The sequence below is a fragment of the Marmota flaviventris genome, chromosome 10 (assembly GCF_047511675.1).
Source record: "Marmota flaviventris isolate mMarFla1 chromosome 10, mMarFla1.hap1, whole genome shotgun sequence".
NCBI classification, from domain to species: domain Eukaryota; kingdom Metazoa; phylum Chordata; class Mammalia; order Rodentia; family Sciuridae; genus Marmota; species Marmota flaviventris.
In genome coordinates this window covers 27,314,338-27,338,113 of record NC_092507.1, presented here as the reverse complement: position 1 = coordinate 27,338,113, position 23,776 = coordinate 27,314,338, and the positions used below count along the sequence as shown (strand labels likewise).

The 23,776-nt window shown below is 44.1% G+C and overlaps 2 protein-coding genes across 2 annotated transcripts in view; both read left to right on the top strand.

The window, feature by feature from the left end:
* Positions 1 to 1,061: 1,061 nt before the first annotated feature.
* Positions 1,062 to 8,115, top strand: Mrps15 (mitochondrial ribosomal protein S15). Its single transcript, XM_027937302.2, has 8 exons — positions 1,062 to 1,309; positions 1,595 to 1,636; positions 2,680 to 2,755; positions 3,712 to 3,760; positions 4,107 to 4,191; positions 6,026 to 6,084; positions 7,519 to 7,710; positions 7,948 to 8,115. Exons 1-8 carry the CDS (start codon positions 1,180 to 1,182, stop codon positions 8,098 to 8,100), a joined length of 786 nt encoding a protein of 261 aa, XP_027793103.1. The 5' UTR covers positions 1,062 to 1,179; the 3' UTR covers positions 8,101 to 8,115.
* Positions 8,116 to 11,603: 3,488 nt separating this feature from the next.
* The window catches only part of Oscp1 (organic solute carrier partner 1), a 31,598-nt gene continuing 19,425 nt past the window's right edge, over positions 11,604 to 23,776 (top strand). The window contains exons 1-2 of the mRNA XM_027937547.3: positions 11,604 to 11,802; positions 22,320 to 22,474. Coding sequence (XP_027793348.1) covers positions 11,691 to 11,802; positions 22,320 to 22,474 — 267 coding nt within the window. The 5' untranslated portion in view covers positions 11,604 to 11,690. The remainder of the gene's footprint in view (positions 11,803 to 22,319; positions 22,475 to 23,776) is intronic.

Here is a 23,776-nt window from a genome sequence, read left to right as displayed (position 1 = left end):
AGTGTTCAAGTAAGAGGAGGACTTGATAGCTCCATTTGTCACACAGAGTTCATCCTAAATTCATCTGGTAAATGGGTTAGCTACCTGGGTTTGCTAATTTGCCTCTGGGCAAAGTAAAAATAAACTTTTCTTTATCACAGAAAGATTTGCAGATGGGAGACAGGCATCCGCAGGAAGTTAGGGTCCTACTCTCCCAAAGAAACCAGGAGAGAGATAAGGCACTAATATCCTTCAGGATTACATATCCCAGGCCCTTGAGAAATACCTTCCTGGGTTGTAAAACTGGTAAGAGGTTTACTTACCTTATAAAAAGATTTCCATGCATCTCAAAAGGAATAGAGAAAGAATTCACAATTACAAGTTTTCTTAAAAAAAAAAAATGCTCGAAGAAAAATGAGGGGAGAAGAGTCTTTTCGCACCGGTGAAAAATTAAACTTTAATTCTTATTTTTAATTTACATTTGCCCTTACACCCCTCGTTTCACAAATATTATCATAGTTAACAGTTATTGAATGTTTACTATTTAATCGAAGTGTTCTGCAAACAACTGCCACGATTAATCCTCTCTACAACCTAAAAGAGAGATGCTGTTACTACCGTTCCCACTTAATGGACAAGTACCTGGCCCAGAGAGGTTAAGTGACTTGCTCACAGAGTCACATAGTAACTGGCCGACTTAGGATTCCCGGACTTCCAAAACCGGCGATCTTAGTCACCAGGCTACAAGGCTGCATGAAACGACCCTGTGCCCCATTGATTCTGACAGGGTCTCATCGCGGACCTTCTGGGAGGGAGGGCAGAAGGAGAAGACGAAGAAGGTTACGGAAATTCCCCCTGAAAGCCCCGAAATGACCGAAGCACGAGGCTAGGGACGTAGGGATTAAGGTAGCATGCACGTCCAAGAAAAAGTAGCACTTTCGAGTTTATACAGCGCCGCACAACACTAACCACAGGGCCACGCCCCCAACCTGGCCCGCCTCTGACCAACTCCACCTAACGATCCGCGAACTCACCAAGTCCTGCCCGCCAATCCATTCTCTCGGTCCTCGTCTGCTCAGGCCGAGCAACTGCCTCGATTGGTCGAGCCTGAGCCATCATGGCGGCGCCCGTGTAGCCTTGTCCGTAACCGCGAAGGGGACGGTGGCTGCGGCGCGGGCCCGGTTGGGGTCGGAAGTCACCATGCTGAGGGCCGCATGGAGGGCCCTGAGTTCGGTTCGAACCCAGGCAATAACCCAGGCCCCAGCCTTTGGCCTGCTGGGGAGAGGGAACGCCAGGCTTCTCTCCGACCAGTGGGGCCTGCAGCCTCCAAGTGAGGAGCCGAGAAATGGGACTGCGGGAGTCGGGAGTAGGGGCCAGCAGGGATGGAGGATACCCGGGAACGCGATAGGGGAGAAGAGCAGCGACAGGATGAGGGAGAATGGTGGCTGGCCAAGGAGTGAGACGAGGTCGGGGAGACTTGGGCAGGGGCTGGAGGAGAAAAGGGGCCGGCTCAGCGGCACACCGACCGTGGAGGAAGGGTGATGCGAAGGGCGCAGAAAGAATCAGGGCTGGGTAGTTTAAGGAAATGGGTCTCAGTATTCTCTGTTCTGCGTAGGTCTCCTACAGGCGGCTCGTGGATATGCCGTCCAAAACCCAGGTAGGTGGACTTGGGGCAGGAGAGGCCGCCTGGAAGGCTTGGGGTGGCCAAAGGGACCCTGATAGCGAGTTAGAGCTATTTGATGGGTGGGCAAAGGGGTCAGAAGACCCCTTCAGAAGACTACGTCAACAATATGTAGATCCCTAAGCCAGAAGCCTTCATGAGGGTGGGGGAAGAAGGTATGAACAAGAGACTTCAAAGGGTGAATGCCTGAAAATGAGCTAGCCAGCAAGAGTGCAAGGCTGATACCACCCAGGCCTTCCTAGAATATAGCACTTTATGTCTCCCTTTGCATAACCATTACTAGGTAACTAAGTTGTTTGGGACAAGTTACTTTCTTTGAGTTTCATTTCTAAAATGAATGTAAAAGTATCCATTGGGGAGCTTTATTGTTAGGATTCTATGATAACACAAAGCAAACTTAGCACTGTGCTTAATAAATAATAGTATATATTAGAACTTACTGCTACTAGTGTTGTTTGTATAGCAGCAGAGCAGAGTCTGACTAGAGAGGACAAGTAGATCTACCCCATGTGTATCCCTCACCTCCAAGGGACAGCAGGGATGCAAACACCAAAGCTCAGCTTTTCCTGTGCTCTATACTTGATACTTATGTTTCAGCTGTCCTAAAGCTGTCCTTCCTCAACCCCCTTATTTAATTCTTGAACCAGCCAGCAAGTGTTTGTTGAAAGCTTATTCTGCGCTGGGCTATGGACTAGACTTGGGGGGGGGGGGGGGGTTGTACAAAGGGCATCGAACTCAGTCCTGTCCATTGGAGAGCCCAACCTAGTGGGGAATCTGATAACAGTAGAACCCAGGCAGGTATTTGAGAGGTGCAGGCACAGGTATGAGGTCTTGGGAAAGACCATCTCTTTGCAAATGAAATATCAAAGGAAGTGCCCACAGGGTTTGCAGAGGAAAAACTAAGCCCAGAGATATCCAATGCCGTGTCTGAGACCCTGGATGTCTCTCATAGGGTTGGGGAATATGTGAGGAGAAGCAGTCAGAGTTGACTTGGTGTTTTCCATCCCTATATTTGACAGTCCAGCCCAAGCAAGACAATGATCCACCCCCTTCCACGCTGCTCAAAGACTACCAGAACATCCCTGGAATTGAGAAGTAAGCAGGAAGAAACCCACTTGAGGAGGCAGGGAAAATTGGTGGGAGTGGGGAAAGAGACTTGACCTACTGTATCTTAGGCTTGATTATAAAATGAATAAGAGAGATATAAAGACCCAGGTATAGTCAAGGTGAATGGGCAGCAGGGACAGATGGGACTCTTGGAGCTCAACTACTTGCTTCCCCCCCACACACACACCCCAGTACCCTTGAGAGAAGACCTACTACTAGATAGCAAGGAGCTAACATGCTTTGTGGGTCTTTGTAGAAATTTCCATCTCTTGATCCTCACAAAAGCCCTGTGAGAGAAGAAACCATGTCCCCTGTCTTATAGAATATTAAGCTGCCCCATGTCATATATCTCCTAAGAGGCAGAGCTGGGGTTTGAATCCAGTGCCAATAGACACTCAGGTCCTCCTCAGTGGAAGCAGTGCTTCCACTCAAGGCATCCTACAGTCTCACTCAATGTGCAGTTTTGTCTTGAAGTGTCTCAAAGACATATTGACCCATGTCGTAGCTGAAAATGAAAATCCTCCCTTTGCCCTTCCTATGATAAGACTAGAACACTCAAGCCAACAGCTGCAATTTTCTGTAATTATCGTATCACTCCATGTTCTCAGCCCAGCAAGCCAGAGCCATGCAGACTTTTAAGCCCTGGAAAATGGCTCCCCACCTCCAGAGATCCTTATTTGTTGTAGAAGGAATTTCCAATCATCCTTTTTTTTTTTTTTTTTAATTATTTTTTAGTTGTAGATGGACACAATACCTTTACTTTATTTACTTTTATGTGGTGCTGAGGATCGAATCCAGGGCCTCACACGTGCTTAAGCAAGTGCTCTACCATGAGCCACATCCCCAGCCCCTCATCCTTGCTTTTTAAACTAAAGTGAAAACAGCATTTCTTCCACTCCCCCCTCCTCCCACACTTGTCATTCATTGCTCTGGTTTTTCCACAGGGTTGATGATGTTGTGAAGAGACTTTTGTCTTTGGAAATGGCCAACCAGGTGAGTGTCTGTGCCTTGGCCTCTCTAGGGCTCCCTCCTACCCTGGTTAGCACCCCACAATCCATGTTTCTCCAGTCTCAGCATGCATCCCAGCTTCACTCTGTGTCTACATGTCAGTACCCCCAGACTGAACACAAGCCATTTCTTTATAAGTGGCTTTAGCCTTGGGCTCATCATATGTGGATAGCCATGTTGTTTGACCAAGGTCGTCATGAGCCCTGTGCAGTCCAGCCCTGAGTTTTCTGGGCCTAGTTGCTATAATGGCAGGTATGGCCTTGCAGGCAGAAGGGCTAGTTCTTAGGGCATGACATACTGCACAGATTTTCTTAATCTTTGTCTTCAACAGAAAGAGAAGCTAAAAATCAAGCAAGAACAATTGATGAAAAAAGTTGTGGAAAACCCTGAGGACACCAGATCCCTGGAAGCTCGAAGTTGGTCAGAGGGCTCTTGGGGAGTGGGGGTGCAGGGGTGTCTGATAGCTGGTACCTGATCTAGGGCTCAAGTACACTTTATCTTGTGAAAAGGAGATATAAGGACCTAGGACAGTGAAAACTGGACTCTGGATCCAAGCTGTGTGTTCTGGAGTCAGCACCCAGGTCCTGCCTTGTACTTCTCTGTGAGCTTGGGCAAGTCCTCAAGTCCTCTCCAGAGCCTCTGTTACCTCTTCTGAATGAGCAGGAAGTTGCAGGTTAGGGCACAGTACTGCTGCCTAACTCATGGCAGGATTGAGAAGCTAGAACACAAAACACACCTTGGAAACTAAAGTTCAACTCTCTGATAAGAAAAGTAAGACAAAGAAACTAAACAAAACAAAAAAAGCAGGCTGGGGATATAGCTCAGTTGGTAGAGTGCTTCCCTCGCATGCACAAGACCCTTAGTTCAATTCCCAGCACCACCAAAAAAAAAAAAAAAAGGAAAAGACACATCTACAGAGCCCTTATGTTCCAGAGAGACACTATGAGCACTCCCGAGGGCATAATGTTCCTACTGAGGTTTCCAGCTGGAATTGGCAATAGTCCCCATTAGATGTTCTTGAAAAGCCCCGCCACCTCCCCCTGCTTTTGGTGGTGTTGATCTCCATCGACCACTAGGAGCAATGAGGTAGACTGGTGAACCTCTGGGGGGAGGGGTCTTTGTGTTTCCTCCCCCTTGCCTTTGGACTATATTATAGCCTCTACTTCCTTCTCCCCACCCCTGCCTCCACTCTGTTCTTCTCCCTGGCCAGAGATTAAATCTGGTGAATTCTTCTTAGCAAATAGCCAAAGCTAGACCCCAAGGAGGGGGTCTGGAGGCCCAACTCATGGTCCTTTCTAGCCCCTTTTGAAAAGGTGAGTTTCCAATTCCCTTCAGCCTCCCTGAACCCCTGACTGGCCTGGGGACATCTCATCCACCTAAGGGCTGCTTATCTTACCCTGCCTGTTTCTGTCTGATCACTGCTGAAATCTCCCAGGTTGGCAGGAACAGATGGGCTGTTTGTCAAGACATCAGTGAAGTGGTAACTAGAGTCCTCTTTAACCACAAGCATCGGTGCTATATCACTCAGTTTTCTGAAGGCCAGGCATTTTTTGCATAGTGTCTGCTCTGGAGATCCCTCAGTCTCTTTCTGCTCTGTAGCTAAGGTGGTATGCAGGGCCATGTGGTCAGAGCCAAGGTTCCCACTGCCCTCCCTGCAGTACACGCAGAATTCTGTGTGTGTCCTGGGAAAATGCCCACTTGAGTGACAGCTTCTCTGTGGAACCAACTTCCGCTTTTCCCCACTTTACAGGTGAGAATCAAGTAAGGTGAAGGGGATGTAGTCCAGGGCCTTGGGAGACAAGTGAGAGCTGACAGTCCTCGAAACTCAGTAGTGAAAGCACAGAAATAAGATGGCAGCTGGAAGAGTTCAAGCAAGGAGTAGATCCAGACACTCCTGGGATCCCATCAGCTGCATTGGCTGGACCTTGAGTACAGTATCAAATCATTAGCCATGAGAGAATGATGTGCTAGTTTCTGAATTTAACGAGAACGCTCTGAAGTTTTACCATTAAGAATGCTGTTTACTATGATTTTTAGATGATACCTTTATAAGATTAAGGAATTTCCCTTCCTAGAGGAAAGACAATGTAAAGTCTTTTGAGATCTTGTAATTTAAAGTGCTTTGGGATTATAAAGAGCAGTACAAGAGCATTGGTGATTGTTACTCCTTCATTTCTCAAAACATAATGCAGGCCTGGGCCCTTCCTTCCTCTGTGCCCAGCTCTCATCCTCTGTGGTTTGTGGTTTCAGTTGTTGCCTTAACCATCAAGATCCGCAATTATGAAGAACACATGCAGAAACATCGAAAGGTAAATCCTGAGCATCATTCACAGTTAAACAGCAGCATCTGGGGGAAAGGAGTCTGGGAGGTGAAGGGCTCTGGGTCCTATGAAGCCAGTGGCTGTAACATGATAGTGCCCTCATCAGCGTCAGTGGGAAAAACACTTCCCTCTGGCCTCCAAAGGGAAAATGGGAACCTTACAGAGCTGGACCAACTCACTAGTGGTTAAGAATGATGTTAAGTTGGGGTTGTGGCTCAGTGGTCGAGTGCTTGCCTAGCACATATGAAGCATTGCGTTTGATCCTTGGCACCACATAAAAATAAAATAAAGTACTGTGCCCATCTACAACTAAAAAAAAAAATTTTTTTTTTTTAAAGTTTAAAAAAAAAAAAAAGTTTAGAGCATGGTCACTGGGTCTGGCACACTGTGGGTGCTGAATAAATATTTGTGGAGTGCATGAATGGAGTCAGATTGCCCTGTTCAAATCTCAGCTCTGCCACTTCCATTTAACTAGCTGTGTGACTTTGGGGAAGTTACAGGTCTGAGCCTTGGTCTCTTATCTGTAAGTTGGGGAATATGAAAGTACCTGCTCACAGCATTGCCTGGGCTACCTGAAATGATAATAGCAGCCAGCATGATGGATAGGAAGTCTTGGGCCCTGTGCTGTATGCTTTACCTGCATTTCTCATTTTTAACCCTATAACTGTTGTTCTTTCCCATTTTACAGAGGGATAGTCCAGTCATGGAGAGATTACATTTTTCCTCAAGGCACACTACTAGGGAAGTAATGGTCAAGACTTGAAACAAACGAGTCAGCATTGCTGCAGATCCCACATGCTTGACCATTATGCCCTATCAGCACAGTGTCTAGCACAGAGCTGCTATAATTAGGCAAATTAGGCAGTTGTGATTTGTGTGTGTGTGTGTGAGTGTGTGTTGCTGGAGATCAAACCCAGGGCCTTGTGCATGTGAGGCAAGCACTCTACCAACTGAGCTATATCCCCAGCCCCAATTGTGATTATTTTTAATAAAATACACTGGCACTTTAGTGCTCTCTGGAGCTAGTTGCTCCTTGGAGATCACATTGGGTGTGGAATACCAGCCCCGCTGCAGAAGCCCCTCATAAAGCAGCCCCCAGCCATGGGCATGGATCTCCAGGAAGAGTACAAGGCCTTCCTTTGTCTCTACCCTAGCTAACAGTTTGCTAGCTGTGGAGAGACTGAGCAGGTGGTATAAGGGAAAGAGCATAAGATTTGGAGTTAGCTCAGTAGACCCGGATTCAAGACGCTACTTCAGCATCAACAGGTTTGAGGACCTTTTGTAAATCATAACATCTTTGAACCTTTATTTTCCCATCTGTAAAATGCAACCAACAATGACAGTGCCTTCTTCGGAACTGCACTAACATTTGTCACAACAATAACACTTAGAATACTAAAAGTAACACAGATTTTCCTGCAGGATAAAGCACACAAACGCTATCTACTGATGAGCATTGACCAGAGGAAAAAGATGCTTAAAAACCTTCGTAAGACCAACTATGATGTCTTTGAGAAGACATGCAGGGAACTGGGAATTGAGTACACCTTTCCCCCTCTCTATTACCGAACTGCTCACCGCCGCTTCGTGGCCAAGAGGGCTCTGTGCCTCCGGGTATGAATCAGAATTGCTCCTTTGGTCAGCCTCACTGGGGCTTTGATAAAGGGTGCAGAAGGGAGAGATAACCTGTCTTTGTTAGAAGCCTAGAACTGGCTTCAAGGAGGTCACAGGTCACCAACCCCATGGAGGAAGCCTGGGCTTACCACCTGAGGGAGATGGTTCCTACCTGACCTCCAAGTCATAGGTTTTGCATATGATTACAAAGTCTTCCTGCCTCCTTCCAACCCGCAGGTTTTCCAGGAGGCAAAAAAGCTGAAGAAACAAAAAAGGATATTAAAAGCTAAAGCTAAAGCTAAAGCTGCAGCAGCCCCAAAACAAGATGACCAGGAGAACCCAGAGAGCTCTTCCAAAGCCTGTGCAGATGTACTCAAAGAAAACCAATAAAGTCTGTTAAAATTATTTAATTCTGCCTTGAGTGATAGAAGACTCCATTCTTTTTGGCCCAAGAAAGAAGGGGTGGGGGTATTTTCTCATTGAGCTCTAGGATCTCAAGGGTGTCTGAGTTCCTGCCCTCTACCTCCTGAGAACACAGGCATACAGACCTGTCATCCAGGAGCATGTGTATCAGGGCAGGCAAGGCTGAGCACAGGGCAGCATGGTAGAAGAGTGGCTGGCTGGATGGGAAGGCCAGCTGTAGGAGTCCTAAAGGATGAGTAGGAGTTCACTAGGCAGAGAGGGAGGGACAACATCCAGGCAGAAGGGACTGCAGGTGCAAAGACAAGTCTAGAAGTGCATGTTGTGTTCAGGGAGCAGTGGAAGGCAAGCTAAGCCAAGAAACCTTCACGCTGTCCTCGAGGGAGTGGAGAGGAGGTTAAAGTCAAAACCAAAAGAGTGATGCTAACAGCAGGCCTCTGTTTTTAGTAATTAAGCAGCAGCTATGAGGAGGGTAGATGGGAAGGGAGAGATAAGAGAAATTCATTATTTGGGGGATAGGGGTTTTGGTGTTCACATTGAAAATCTGATTTAAAAAACAAAAAACTACTAGTCCTAGTAGTTTGCACGCCTGTAATCCCAGCTACTTGGCCAGGAGGATCACAAAATAAAAAGGCTAGGAATGTAGCTCAGTAGTAAAGTACTGGAGTTATCTCAAGGTCCCAAAAACGAAAACAAAAAACTATTAGTCCTATCATCAGGAAACTAAACTACACATATACAAACATTGCTTTTAAGATCCGTGTGTGTTGGGAGGGAGGTTTATAAATAACTCCTTCCCCATAAATCCCACCCACTTACACCAAGTGCCAAGGCCTCAGAGCCTGAGCATACTTTAGTGTTTGAAGCATCCAATGAAGACAATGTGTCAAATTCAGTGAGCAAAAGAAGAATAAGAAGATGAGGTCAGCAGACATCAGATACAGAGCTTTCTGGGTATGAAAATCTGCTCAGGCTGCCAAAACAAAGGACCAAGGACTAGGTGGATTGAACAACTTGTTTTCTCACAGTTCTAGAGGCTGTGAAATCTAAGATCAAGGTACTAGGCAATTTCATTTCTGGTGAGGGTGCTCTTCCTAGCTTGCAGAGGCCACCTTCTCATGTCTTTATATGGCCTTTCCTTGGTTTGTACACTGGAGGGATAGAGAAAAGGAAATCTCTTTTTCCTCTTTCTCTAAACCCATCAAGAAGGCCCTGCCCTCATGGCCTGACTCCTGTTACCTCCCAAATGCCCCATCTCCAAGTACTCTGTAATGGTGAAGTTAGAGCTTCAACATGTTAACAGCGGGGGTTGGGAGGGAGGACATAAACATTAAGTCCATAACTTGAGAAAAGACTTTGGACTTCTGAGAAGGGAAGCCATAGAAGAAAACCAATAAGGGAGAGGTAAGTTAAAGCACTATCCAAAGAGCAGTTAGAATAGATTCCAGACTCAGTAGGGAGGTTAGGACCAGAGCAGCTTGCAAGTTGCTAAGGTGGTTGAAACCATGAGTGTGAATGAAATTGCCTAGGGAGGGAGTGCAGTAGAAAAAGGGCCAGATTGGCATTAAAAGGATGATTCTCGAGGGCACAGCCTTACCCAGAATAGTTCAAGTTGAGAGGAAGGTATGGGTAGAACAGAGAGCCTGGGATCCTGCAGAATCAGAAGCAAGACAGAAGCTCTGAACAAAAAGTGAGCTGTTCTGGTATCACCTCCAAGAATAGTAGGGAAGGCCTTTAAAAGACAGGACTTCCAAGTGAACACAACTACTAAGAGATCTTATGCTAGAGGCCAAGCACCAACATTTTAGGGGGCTAGTGGAGGGAAAGGAGGAAGAAAAGGAAGACATGAATATATCAGGCTCTACAGAAAAGGCACTGCTTTTAGTGCTGGCTTAGGTACATTACCTTAACTACTAGTCAAAGCCATCTTTATACCTTACATTGGCTGATTATCCACATTTTACCATGAGAGAGGTAAGGCTCAGAAAGATTAAGTTATGTATCCAAGTTCACACAGCTGGTTAGAGACAGGTTTAGGATTCAAGCCAAGCTCCAAAGCTCATATTCTGCCCACTACAACATACTGCCTAGGTACTGAGAAAAAGTCTAAGAAGCTAAGAGAAGAGCCTTCACTATAGCAAACACAAATGCCTTTAGGAGCCAAGCTGGTAACAAATTCATGAAGGACTAGCACAAAGTAATGATGCTGTTTATTCTATTCCTATCCTAGTTATATTTCCTTTTAACACTGTACACAGACAAGGGGAAAATGACCAAATCAAAGATGGGCTGGCAACTTTGAACAGATCATAGTCCTTATGTTGATGTGTCAGTTAAGAGAAGGACCAAATAGTATTTGTGGTAAGGCAGTCTCAGTGAGGTGGAGGGAGCTTAATCCCAAATACTGTGAGGTGGGGAACAAAGATGTTAAGGAAGCTCAGAATCTAAGTGCAGACGATTTCATAAACTTTAGCTGGGAAGAGAAGGAAAAGAAAATAACTAGAGAGGGTGAAGGATACAGGGAGAAAGTAACATAGGAAGGACTTGAGCTTGGCTCATGTCAAGGCAAGGCTTTCCAATGGTATGGTTATGAGGAAGAGAAGGGGAGCAAATTGCCCAAAGGGGATAACTTGCTGATGAGAGGAGTTCTAAAGCGAGATGGGGGCAGGGTGGTGAGGATGACTCTGGAAAGGTCGTTGGGAGCCAGAGAGTCTTGGATGCCATGCCTAGGCATCTGGACTCTGGTCAGCCAAACAGCAAGAGATATGTCATATTAAAAGTCATGTCTTCTAGTCGGGCGCAGTGGCAGACGCCTGTAATCTCAGCAGTTTGGGAGTCTGAGACAGGAGGATGGCAAGTTCAAAGCCAACCTCAGCCCAAGGCGCTAAGCAACTCAGTGAGACCCTGTCCTAAATAAAATACTAAATAGGGCTGGGGATGTGGCTCAGTGATAGAGTGCCCCTGAGTTCAATCCCCAATACAAAAAAAAAAAAAAAAAAATTCATTGAGTGCTTTTGTGGCCTTTCCCATGATCTCACTGATTTCCTCTTCAGGGGTGGGCGTTACCTCAATTTTACCAACGAGTTAGCCGAGGCTCAAAAACCTACCCGAAGTCACCCAACAAGGAGACCGCGGAACAAGGCAGCCCAGGTCAGTCCGAGCGGAGTCGGCCGCGAGACGTTTTGCTGCGGCTCTCCTCGCTCACTGCCGGCAAGGCCGGAAGGGATGAGGCACGACCCGGTGGGCTGTGCGGGCCGAAGGACCGCGTCTGGACGGTGGCTGCGACCACCGCGGCTTAAGAAAATCCAAACCAGCGCGCCCCAAAGCAAGCCAGCGACCCTGCGGCACTCGGCTCGGACCAATCCCCAGGGCGGTCGCTGCCGCCCAACCCAATGAGCGTCCGCCCTCAGGGCACCTCTCACCAAACTGTCTTCTTATTGGCTCGCTCTTCCCGTCCGCGGCGTCGTCTTAGCAACCAGGCTACAAGACGCGGCTGGGCCTCCAGGCCCCTGTCTACAGTGCCCCAGGGCTCCTCACCTGCCCTACTGGCTTCCAGCACCATGTCTGTGCGGACGCTACCTCTGCTATTTTTGAACTTGGGCGGGGAGATGCTTTACATCCTGGACCAGCGGCTGCGGGCCCAGAATATCCCCGGAGACAAAGCCCGAAAAGGTGAGAGGCGCCGGGCAACACACCAGACCCGCACCCGGGTTCCCTCGCCCGCACTCTTAACACCCACAGCCAGACCTGCACCCTTCAGCCCAACTCCTCAACCAGGCCCACACTCCTTGCACACTTCACCCCTATAGTCAGAGACCTTTCTCACAAGCCACAACTCCCATCCAGTTGGAGACTCTCGGAAGTCAAATTCTCCAAAAGCGTCTTCCATTGGAATTTAACACCTCCATTGGATATAATTAGAGTCCCTAGCCTGCCTAATTTCCCTATTCCTCCAAATGGAAGAGGTGATCTAACAATTTCCCTTGAAAATAGGTCCCTTCCAAAAGTGGGAGTCCCAGCTGCTCACCATCTAGCAACATTATCCTTCGCCAGACCAAGCATCCTCTTTAACCTCCAGGAAAAGTTTCTGATTCTCCATTTCTCTATGTTGTGCCCTCCCGCATAAGCTGGAAATCAGTCTTGCTCATTTCAGAAGACATTTCTAGAAATGTAAGGTTCTAAGCCCAGCGCAATGGCCCATGCCTGCGACACGGGAGGCTAAAAAAGGAAAATCTCAAGTTAGAGGCCAGTCTCTGCAACTTACTGAGACCCTGTCTCAAAATAAAAAATAAAAGGGGCTAGAATGTAGCTCAGTGGTAGAGCACTCCTGGGTTCAATCCCAGTACCAAAGAAAAAAAAAAGAAGAATGGAAAAAAAGAGAAGAAAAAGAAATGGGTTCTAATATAGTGAAGATAAGTAAGAAAACATAAGGAAGTCATGTCTTTGCCTTAACAAGTGTTAGAGGGGAATGCAATTGTGAAAATATTTTGCTAGAGCTTCTAAATTGCAGAATCTGGTTTCCATATATGCCACATGTAATTCCCAGAGTAGTGACAACCCAGAACAGTCTGCCACTCTTTTCAACACTCTCTTTTCCTCATCTCTCAGCAAATAATTGTTTTCACCAAATTTTCTCAGATTAAATAAGAAGGAAATATTAAAATTCAAAGTAGAGGAGGAAAAGTTGATATCAAGGCAATTGGTATGACCACTGATTAAAACATCTATTCTCTACAAAAGTCTATGCCCAATTGATGTTATATATACATATTCAGATATTAATTATTGTATTCGTGTGATTCCAAGTGTGTGAATAAAAAGATAAGAGAACTTCCTATTGTACACCCCATCCATTCATTTTGCACACTACTGCCAGTGGGCTTTCTGGATTTTATCCAGATTTTATCTAGATCTGTTCAGACATCCCCCTGCTTAAAACCCTTTATCACACCTGGCAAGTTCAAAGCCAGCCTCAGCAATTTAACGAGGCCCTAAGCAACTTAGCAAGACCCTGTCTCAAAATAAAAAATAAAAAGGGCTGGTTTTTTTTTTTTTTTTTTTTTTTTTTTGAGCACCCCTGGGTTCAATCCCCAGTACCAAATAAAATAAAACCCTTTGTCAGTTTTCTTCTGCTGTCTGGGTGGAGGTCAAGTCCCTGTGCAGCACATTTTGGGGCCCTTCCGGATCTGATCTCCCACCACTGGCTGCCTCCTACTTCATATCCTAATAACACCAAACTACTTGTAGATCTCCACTGAAGCCATGTTCCTTCATGTCTCCATTCTTGTAATCCCCATCTCTCCATTCTTCCCTTTCCATTCTGAATCATCGTTCTTCAGGAGGCCTCCCCACAAGGGACCTGCCTATGTAGCACCTTAGCTCTTTTTTTTTTTTAAAGAGAGAGGGAGAGAGAGAATTTTAATATTTATTTTTTAGTATTTGGCGGACACAACATCTTTGTTTGTATGTGGTGCTGAGGATCGAACCCGGGCCGCACGCATGGCAGGCGAGCACGCTACCGCTTGAGCCACATCCCCAGCCCACACCTTAGCTCTTATAGCCCTCCACACCTGCTTCTGCCTAATCATTTGGCCATCTTATGTGAGAAAGATCTGTGTATGTCTCCCCCACCTGATTTTCTTATTCATCTTTGCACTGCAATGCCTAGCATAATGCCTGAATAAATCAGTGTTCGGTAAATGTTTGTTGAACCAATAATCTAAATTGGCAGTTTTATATGGCATTGTCATTTTTTTCTCAAGAGAGTTGTTTACCTTGGTGCCTATGTGATGTGATTTCATTCAGGCTAATGGCACCAGTGGGATAACAGGCCATGGTTTTCTACTAGTAGTCTGCATCTTGGAAAAGACAGTGTAAATTAGCAATTAAGAGAATATTCTCTGGAGTCACGTGGATCTGGGTCCAATGCCAGCTTTGCAGCTTTGCTATTTAACTAGTTGCATGACCTTGGGATGTAACCTCTATAAGCCTTTTACTTAAAAAAAAAAAAAAAAAAAAAAGTAATAATACATACATACCTGAAAACAAAGTTGTAACGATTGAATGAGACAGTGTATTTAACATGTTTAGCATAATGAATAATAGGTGTCATCTTTCAAGAGGAGATCTGGGTAAGGCCCTGTGAATAAAAGGACTGGCTTTGTCTTTAAGAGATATAGTCCCTCCAGTTTTTCAAGATTCAATTTTAGGGAATTTCAGCCTTCTATAGTAACTTACTGTCATACATTCGTTCCCCATAGTGTTTGACTGTCACACTGTGCAAGATGCTGGGTGGAACCTGATCCAGCCCTTCTATGCTTTCCCTGGAGGCAGGGCTATTGGTCAGTCAGTCCAAGTAACTGATTCTAAAACTGGGGCTATATCTTCCTAATGACAACAAAAAATGAAAAGACAATTTTTTAAATGAAGACTTTACCATTTACCAAAGACTCCTCTTAAATACCTTAGTGCCCACACTATTCTATCCACATAGGTAACATTATATGTTAGAGGGGAAACTAAAGCTATTTTGCCCAGGTTTACATAGCTGGTAAGAGCAGGAGTAAAGAATTTACCAAACCCAGAACATCAGGTTCTAGAACTCATACTCCTAACCACTGTGCCCTTAATTGCTGCACTATGCTGCCATATCTGGGGGGGGAACCATATCAGAATCTTTATGGGGCTTGTTAAATCAGGAGGAAAGGGGAAGCTTTGAAAAAAAGATATCCAATATGCCTACTGATCTTACAAAGGAAATAACAGAAAGTAGCCAGCGGATGGGATCTGTAGGCAACAGAGAAAGCCAGCTAGAGAGCATAGGGTTCAAAAAGCTGAGAACCCCTCATCTATTTCACTGTTAGCGTTGATGTGACTACAGGAGCAGGAGCCAGAGCTGCTTGACAGATGCCGTACACAGGCCTATAAAACACCAGACATGGTAAACTAGCCCTTGTGGAAGCCTTGAATGGAAATCGTATTTCTTCTAGATGTTTTCATTATCTTACACAACTAATTGGTCTCCTGGAGGCCATCCCTGTTCCCGCAAGGCTGATGCCAGGGTTGCGGCTCCCCTCACGAGGCTGCTCTAGCTTAGCATTCAGCAGAAGGAAGCGCACTTTTTATGGGGCAACTCTGAGTGTTGCATATTGAATGTTGTCCCACATTTGAAGCAATTGCAAAAACAATAAAAGCTACCTTTACCTCACTCCTGGCCTCTTAGAGACACTCACAAATTATATCCCGTTGCACTTCATTTACATCCCTCCTGTACAGGAGAGGAAATGGAGGCATGGGGGCCTTGAAGCGATTTTTTTCAAGACATGCAGATCCCAGTGGAGTACTGAGCAACCAAGTGGTGGTGAGGTTCTGTTTCTGAATTTCTAGTTCAAATTTCACAGTCAGCCCTCAATAGCCTTTGGGTTGCCTCCCACTCGAAACATAAGTAGAATTGTCACAAAGGAGTCATCTGGAGAAATAATAGAAAATGGAGCATGGTGTCTCTGGCCTGGATCCTCAGTAGGAAGGGCGCTGGGAGCTCACGGCACTGCAGAGCCCTCTGCTGGCGCCTCCTTGCCAGCGGGAGTGTCCCAGGGCCCCACAGCAGGCGCTGTCCAGTTCCATCTCCTTTTCAGTAGACGGTTCACATCCCTGAGAGAAGAAGGGTCCCTTGCAGCGCCACTGTCCTCAAACAGACCTTCAGAAAGATCAAAACTCCCCTTCTCCAATCACCTGTGCTAGACCACCTGTGGAATAACTGAAAGATGGAGATGTGACATTATGCCTAAGAAAACAGACTTGCTTTAAGAAGGCCAAACTTGGTGCTGCTTGCCCGATATTTTCTCTCCAAGAGCCTGTGATTCTTGGGGGAGAAAGATGGTGACTTTTCCGAGGAGAGTCTTGACCATTTGTGGCCAAAGGGACATGGCCCTGGGTGTACTTGCAGACTGGTTTTGTAGAAGGAGCTCTTGGTGCTGTGTAGGGAAGGCATGTCTGTGCTAAAATGTTTTTAGTGTTTTTAAAACGTGGATCTGTGTAGAACTCTATTTATCTGAGGGTGTTTTTTCTAAAAGGAAATCTCCCCCAAAAAAATAAAGAAAAAAATTCATCCTTAGGTAGAATCCAAAGACCTTCAGTAGAAAAATAAAAATGGAACTAAAAAAGAATCCAGTCAAGTGTATGATGTATGTTATCCATTTATCCCCCCAACCCTATGTGGTATGTGCTATATGATCCCTGTTTGAGGAGACTGAAGTTAAACAATTGCTTGAAGTATATATAGCTAGTCAGTGGTAGAGCCAGGTCTCACCTACAAAAGGTCTTGCTTCTCACAGATCTTTCTAACCAAGTACATTTTTCCTAATTTCGTATCCTCTTGGCCTTTCCCTGACTACCGTAGTTCTCAGAAGCTTTCTTTCTTCAGAAGCATAGTAGAGTTCACATCTTTAGTTTCTTCTTTTTACATGGAGATCATGTATCCATATATAAAGAAGAAAACTGAAACAAATATTTACATAATTTCCTTTTAATTCATATTTCATGTTTTCCAAACAGTTCCAACTGTACTCAAGAAGAGGAAATTTTACACTAATAAAAAGTCAGATTGTGTACAAAGACCCCTTTTCCTGCCTGTTCTTGGATTATTCTTCCTTGGGGTGTTAGTGTTGTTAAAGGCCTGCTGTGGGTGACGTGTGTTCTTGTAGCATTGAGGAGGATGACTTCCAGAGCTCTCAAGGTGAGCCTGGAGGTTTGGCCCTCCTGAGTTTCCTTTTGTCCTAGACTACTCCCTATGAGACCTTGACTTTCTTTGTGTTGTTTGTTTGTTTGTTTGTTTTGGGATATTATTATTTATCTAGTTTTTAAAACTTTTAAACTTTTTAAAGTTTCAAATGGAAGTCAGCATTCACGTTGGACATTAAATACAAACGTGAAAAAATAAAGTTTTGTAGACTCGATAATTGGATTGGTATTTGCAAAGCCTCCATGAAAATAATGTTCTTGCTTCATGAACTGGTGTTTTCTTTTTATATGCTTCATGTAGATGAATGGACAGAGGTGGACAGAAAACGAGGTATGCTATCTCTGGGCTGCATGTATTCCGTCTGTATCCACAGGTTCACCCAGTCTATCATCAGTGGGGCTAAGTGGGACCACTCTAAATATTTCTAAGTAAGAAAATAGGCATGAGTTTATGTATAGCTGAGACATGGGATATACATTTGAATCTTTTACTTAAGAGGAATAAACACATTGTGTAAGATGAAAACCAAGCAAATTTTGGCAAAAGGGCCACATTACATCTAAAGGACCTTTCTCCTCTTATAGTTACAATCATATCAGGGGCAGCTAGGCAAAGCTCCACTCCTGGGTAGGGTGTCCTATGTGGTAGTCCTAAAACAACTTTATTATAGTATCATATAACCAAAGAATTGTGCTTCAAAATTAGTGACCCTCCCCAAGCCATTCTTAACACACAGAGATACCTGTTGAGCAACAGAGAATCATGGAAGCATGTGGCTGCATGGCTGCCAGGATCGTGGGCACATGGGGTGACATCATGCATGCAGTAGCCTTATCATGCTAAATCTTCTGTTTCCCCTTCACACACAACTAGCAGCAAACCTGAAAATGTTGTCAACTGCTCAGAATAAAACCTTAGCTTTTCTCATCCTTGCTATGTCCAATACCTTTACATCATTTGACACTTGGGTGTGGTTTATGCCTGTCATCAGCCATCTTCCTCAATATTTAAAGGCTCTTATCACACCAAATATGCTGGGGAGAAGATGTTTAATACCTAAGAGCACAGGCATTAGAATAAACAGACCCCATTCTAATTTCAACTCTACCACTAACTGTGTGACTTTGGATTTTAATTTGTGTGTGTGTGTGTGTGTGTGTGTGTGTGTGTGTGTGTGTATGTTGCTAGGGATTGAACCCAGGGCCTCACTTATGTGTGGTAGACTAGCAGCTTTACCACTGAGCTACATCCCCAGCTTCTGATGTTGGATATGAAACTAAGACTCAATTTTCCTCCTCAATAGAATGAGGATAATAATCAGAGTTGTCCTGGAATTTAAATGAGGTAATATATATAAAGTTCTAAGCCAGGTGGTGGAACATGGTAAGGATTCAAAACTAGGTAACTATCCAGCAGAGTTTCCTAACTTTTTTTATCCTTAACTCCAAATTGCATGTTCCCATAAACAAGTGAATTTAGAGCAGAGGTAATTGATTAAAAATTCTATTGCTTCCATCAAGATAATTATTTCATCAGACTGGGCTCAAAGAGAAGCCCAATTGAAGTGCTTGCTTGATATGCTTTTATTATATTTCATAACCATCTTTTGACACCTCTCTTGAGCAATTTTTGGCTCATCCCTTGAGGCAGGGCAGAATTTTAAGTGCAAATTGTAGATCTTGAGAGTTTTCATATGCATAATTTAATCACTGGAATTTTCTTAATCTAAATGTGCAAAAATAATAAACTGACTTTATCATTTGATTCCAAGACTAGAAGCTTGATGGCTTGTTTTGTTATTGTTGTTCTTTCAGTACTGGGGATTGAACCCAGGATTGTTCTATCACTATGCCACATCCCCAGCCACTTTTATTTTTATTTCATTTTATTATTATTATTTGTGTGTGTGTGTGTGTGTGTGTTTTACTAGGAATTGAACCCAGGGGTGCTCTACCACTAATCTACATCCCCAGTCTTTTTATTTTTTATTTTGAGATAGGACCTTGCTAATTTGTGATCCTCCTGCCTCAGCCTTCTGAAAATCTGGGATTACAGGCATATTCTAGAAGCCTGATATGTTAAGAGCCCTGTTACCACTCTCCTGATATATTTGTGAAAAAAAACCTTCTGTCCCCTGCCTTAGCCTCTCTTCCTGATGAGCTCAGGGCTCCCACTGTGTTCCAGCTTAGAAATATGCAAATCTCATTTGAGTGCCAAAAACTAACCAAGACAAACTAAGAGTGTGATTAGAACTGTTGTTCCACAATAGCCAGGTTATGGAATCAGCCAGGTGCCCATCAACAATAACAACAACAAAAAAAAATAGATAAAGATGATGTGGTATATATACACTCAATGGAGTTTTACTTGGCCATAAAGAACTAAATTATGGCCAGGTGCTGTGGGACATGCCTTTAATCCCACAGACTTAGAAGGCTGAGGCAAGAGGATCCCAAGTTCAAGACCAGCCTCAGCAACTTAGCAAGGCCCTAAGCAGCTTAGTGAAACCCTGTCTCAAAATAAAAATAAAAAGGGCTGGGGATGTGGCTCAGTAGTAAAGTACCCCTGAGTTCAGTCCTCAGTACCAAAACAAAAACGAACTAAATTATGTTATTTGCAGAAAAATGGATAGAATTTGAGAGCATTATGTTAAGCAAAATAAGCCAGACTCAGAAAACCAAGGATTGTATATTTTCTCCCATATGTGGAAGCTGGAGAGAAAAAAGTGGGGGGAAAGCAGGAGGAATGTTGTGGGGAGCTATCTCATGGACACAGAAGAAGACCAGTAGAGGAAGGGAATCGGGGGAAGAAAAGGGGAGGTACTGGGGATTATGTGCATGTGTGATTGCCACAAATTAATCCACTAGTACATATTATATTACTATTATAATGTACCAATAGAAATTAATTTTTAAAAAGAAGAAAGCTCAAAGCAAAAAAAAAAAACTATGTAACTATGTTCAGGTGTAAATATGACGTGGGCTCATCGCAGGGCAAGGCTAACATCTTCTTCCTCTGCCCATGGTGTTTACCTCAATGTCTGGCACATAGTAGGCCTGCCTCAGCTGAGTGCCAGGGAAAGTAAGTCACAAGGAGAAGAAAACATGTTAATTGTGCCTCCACATTCCTTCCAGAGAATGACATGTGAAGTGGGATCCCAGGGCCCAACCGTATAACTTCCTTTCCCTCTTTGAGGGCATGTATGTGCACTGCTCTGCCCGAAGGGGCAGACCCACTGTCCTCTCCTCAACGGTGAATCTTCTGCAGCTCTTGTGCCGGGAGCTATGGTGATATAGAGCTTCTTCACCTCCCAGGGGAAAGGCTTCATTTTCTTTTTGCTTTTCCCAAATAGCTAACAATCACCTTGGGGTTCTCTTTCTTTTAGAATCAATTTGGGCTAAGCTACTTTCCTAGATCCTGGTAAGAGCTCAAAGACCCTAGAGAAAGGACTCAGCCCTTTGTAAGCATTAGCCCATCACAGCCCACAGGAGGCTTTAACTCAAATTCTTCCCCTTTTGCACTCCTATGCTTACCTACAGAAATCATGGAAATTCTTTACATTCTCTCTTCTGAGGACATATGTATGGCTTTTCAGTTGTATCTATTTCCTCACAAATTCTGCTTTTTTTCTTTCTCTCTCTCTCTCTTTTTTTTTTTTTTTGTACCCACGGATGCTTAACCACTGGACCACATCCCAGCCTTTTTTAATTTTTATTTTGAGACAGGGTATCACTAATTGCTTAGGGTCTCACTAAATTTCTGAGGCTAGGCTTGAACTTGCAATCCTCCTGCCTCGGCCTCCTGAGCCGCAGGGAGGGTACACCACTGCACCCAGTAAATTCTGCATTATATACACAGGCTGTGGTAAGAAGTTAGAAAATCCAGTTTATTGCAGGTCTTTGCTTGTTTTGGTCAAAGGGAAACAGCCAGGCCTGCGACAAAGCCAGAAGGTCCCTGTGTCTCTGAGCTGCCCACCTGGGGGCATGTTCCTCCTGCTAAGGGTGAGCTGTGGTGGTTGAATTGTCAGAAGTGAGGAACATCCCTGTTGGTAATGAACCTGTTTTTTCCTCTCTGAGGAACAGGATGGAGTCTAGAGTAAAATCCAAAGGTCAAGTGTCAGTTTAGCACTTCTATAAGGAGTCACAGTTGGTCAGCCCTTTGTGTCCTCTCTCCCCACTCTCTGAAGCCATTCCATTTAAGATTTAAGTACAGCCAGCCCCCAGCTTCCCTTCCCCCATAAAATGCCTTGAGGTGCTTTCAAATGCTGGTCTGAGCCCTCAGGTATTCATGTCAGTTACTACAGGTAGAGAGCCTGAAATAATAAGCCCCTGCTCCGCCTCGCTGTCACTCAACAGGTTCCCAGCCTCAGCCAGGCACTGGCATGTCCCAGGTGTTCCACGAAAGAAGGAAGAGTTTATGGCTTTCAGAAATAATCACTCATCACTCATGTTGAATAATTGACTTTGTATAATTATTTACAGCCCAGTTTTCTTTCAGATTTTAATTACTATGAATGTATTTTCTTGACATCTGCAAACTCTCACCTTTAGGCCAGAATAACTGGCTTAATTAAGAATAACCTGGGCTGGGGATGTGGCTCAAGCGGTAGCGCGCTCGCCTGGCATGCGTGCGGCCCGGGTTCGATACTCAGCACCACATACCAACAAAGATGTTGTGTCCGCCGAGAACTAAAAATAAATAAATAAATATTAAAAAAAAAAAAAAAGATATACATAAACGCTTAGTTGATAAAAAAAAAAAAAAGAATAACCTAGCAGTGAAAATATCTAAATGAATGAGGATCTAAAATTATAGCACTTTGGTTTACATATTCCTTTTACTCTCACCAGATGGAAATTTTTATTTGAACAACAGTTTGAGATATTTGACTATGGTATAAAATCAATATTATACACCAAGACATCTTAAATTATATTTCTGTAGAAACATGAGAAATGTTTTAATCTATAAACAATGGATAGCTATGTCTATTTCCAGAAAATGTTTTTTTAAATCAATTACCATTATTTGTCCCATTTTTATGAAATTTAATTTTAAGTAAAAATGTCCACATTAGCTTTTTTGAAAATGTGCTATTTCTCATTTTAAGGAAAAACTCTAATCTAAAATGCTACAGAAATGTTTTTTTCAAGGAAAAAAGAAACATTTCCTTTATTATCAAGTCAGATAATGTTTGTGAAATTGGTTTGTAACCTCTGAAGCGCAACCCACTTGTACATTGTCATCTTGGATGTTTGTCTGAAATGGTATCACAAAGCATTCTCGAGCCCTGCTTCCTCCTGGGTCCCAGTGTGAGCTGATCACACCAAGCACACAGCAACCAATTCCGTATATGCCCCACTGCCCACTTCATACCCAGAGAGCATTTCTGAATAAAGCTCCCTCTGGTACCTTCCTTGCTCAGTTGTATTCTCTCTTGTCTCTGCAGTACTGAATGACATCATTTCAACCATGTTCAACAGAAAGTTTATGGAGGAATTATTCAAACCCCAAGAGCTCTACTCCAAGAAGGCCCTAAGGACTGTCTACAACCGCCTCGCTCATGCCTCCATTATGAGACTGAACCAGGCCAGCATGGATAAGGTGAGCACACAGCCACTGTCATCATAGCTACATTTCTTGCACCTTTCATGGATGATCAAGACTGGGGTCAGATGAGATGATATTTGCAATGGTGCCTTGCAAAAAAAATAGGCACTTATAAATATTAGTAGTGATTGCTGACTTTTAAAGTTGGGAAGAACCTCAGAAGTCATCCACACCAACCTCTCCATTGGTTTATGTCATTCTACCTGCCCAAAGAGAGTACTGGTTTCATACCCATCATTATGAGCCCTGGAACCTATGTCTAACCCCAAACACAACCTCAAAACTTAATTCTGTTTCATTTATAACAAATTTCAATTCTGCAGTGAGGAAACCAGACTTTTTTTTAAGCAAATTAAGCCCAATGTGAGGCTTCACATCTACAATCCCAGCAACTCAGTAGGCTGAGGCAGGAGGATTACAAGTTCAAGGCCAGCCTGGCCAATTTAGAAAGACCCTGTCTCATGTAATCCCAGCAGCTTGGGAGGCTGAGGCAGGAGGACAAGTTCAAAGCCAGCCTCAGCAATTTAGCGAGGCCTTCAGCAACTCAGAGACCCTGTCTCTAAATAAAATACAAGAAAGGGCTGGGGATGTGGCTCAGTGGTTGACCACCCTTGGGTTCAATCCTCAGTAGCCATCCCCACTTAAAAAACCCTATCTCAAAATAAAAAATAAAAAGGGCTAGGGATGTAGCTCAGTGGTGAAGCACCCTGGATTCAATCCTCAGTACTGCAATAAATAAATATAGGGCAAATTAGGGGCTGGGGATGTGGCTCAAGCGGTAGCGCGCTCGCCTGGCATGCGTGCGGCCCAGGTTCGATCCTCAGCACCACATACAAACAAAGATGCTGTGTCCACCGAAAACTAAAAAATAAATAAAATTCATTCTCTCTCTCTCTCTCTCTCTCTCTCTCTCTCTTAAAATAAATAAATAAATATAGGGCAAATTTAAAAACAAGCAGTCTTAACTTATAGCATGAACATAGCCATTTGGGAAACAAATTAGGCATTCTGGTTTTTATTTGTTTTTTGTTTTTCTTTTTCTTTTCTCAGTACTCTAGATAGAACCCAGAATGCTCTACCACTGAGCTACATCCCAACTCTTTATTTTGTTTTGAGAAAAGATTGTCTCACTGTCCTTGAACTTATCATCCTTCTGTCTCAGCCTCCCAAGTAACTGTGCCACCACACCAGCTGATTTTTAAAATAATATCACATAAAAAAGTGGCAGAGGATAGTCAAGTCTTTTTAGAAGAATTCCAGATGTTTTACCAGGATATTTTACCTTCAGGGAGGGAA